The sequence below is a fragment of the Myotis davidii genome, unplaced genomic scaffold, assembly GCF_000327345.1.
Source record: "Myotis davidii unplaced genomic scaffold, ASM32734v1 scaffold18351, whole genome shotgun sequence".
NCBI lineage: Eukaryota > Metazoa > Chordata > Mammalia > Chiroptera > Vespertilionidae > Myotis > Myotis davidii.
In genome coordinates, this window is record NW_006283008.1 from 1 (window position 1) to 1,028 (window position 1,028).

Here is a 1,028-nt window from a genome sequence, read left to right on the forward strand (position 1 = left end):
AGTTGGGGCCTGTAGGCTCTGGGGGAGGGCACATGATATCATTGTTTACAGCTGGTGGGAAATTCTGATCCTGGCAGGACCTTAATGCCTGCCTTGGAAGCCAAGGTTCCTGCTGCTTCTCCGTACTGACTGTGCTGTCCTCTGAATGGACATGCAGCAGCTGGGCAACTTCCTCATGCCCACTGGAGACATCCTGAGCAGGAGTCAGGGAGGCTTTGCAAGTCGAGCTGTCTGAGTCATGGGACATGTCCGTGGACTGGCCTTGGGCCTCACTATCCTTTTTCTCTGACTTCAACTTTAACTCCGCCAGAGAATGAGATGACGTATCTTTCGATTTGAAGCGCTCATTGGATTCAAGGACTTTGGTGGGAAGGGCTGACAACATCCCCATCTGACACTTGGTAATGTGGGGTTTCCGCATCTGCTGTGCACGACACTCAAGTGAGGGAAGAAGCAGGGAGGCTTTGCAAGTCGAGCTGTCTGAGTCATGGGACATGTCCGTGGACTGGCCTTGGGCCTCACTATCCTTTTTCTCTGACTTCAACTTTAACTCCGCCAGAGAATGAGATGACGTATCTTTCGATTTGAAGCGCTCATTGGATTCAAGGACTTTGGTGGGAAGGGCTGACAACATCCCCATCTGACACTTGGTAATGTGGGGTTTCCGCATCTGCTGTGCACCACACTCAAGTGAGGGAAGCTCCTGGGATGTGTTCAGGCAGTAGTCCCCACCCACTGATGATGGCAAACTTCTTTTCTCTAATTCAGTGTGGGATTTTACAGGATTCTGCTTAAAAGAGTGTTGTGAACTGTGCACAGTCCCAGGAAGCTGACCCCCACTGGTTTTCTCACACTTTTTTCTTAAAAAATGTACTTTCTGGACATTTTCCAGTCTTCTCTGACATATACTATGCCCTGCAACCATTGAGTTTTCTCTTGACAGACTCATGTCAAAGCCACCTCCCACATCCTTATGTGAGGATGTCTTTGAATCACTCAGCAGATGAACTTTTGGATCATTCTCCTGG

General features: G+C 49.2%; 1 protein-coding gene across 1 annotated transcript; it reads right to left on the reverse strand.

The window, feature by feature from the left end:
• Positions 1 to 49: 49 nt before the first annotated feature.
• On the reverse strand, positions 50 to 925 carry LOC107182641 (spermatogenesis-associated protein 31D1-like; the record flags this gene model as incomplete). Its single annotated transcript, XM_015562038.1, has 1 exon — positions 50 to 925. A coding segment is annotated over exon 1 (876 nt), but the record flags the coding sequence as incomplete, so codon positions are not given.
• Between the last annotated feature and the right edge of the window lie 103 nt (positions 926 to 1,028).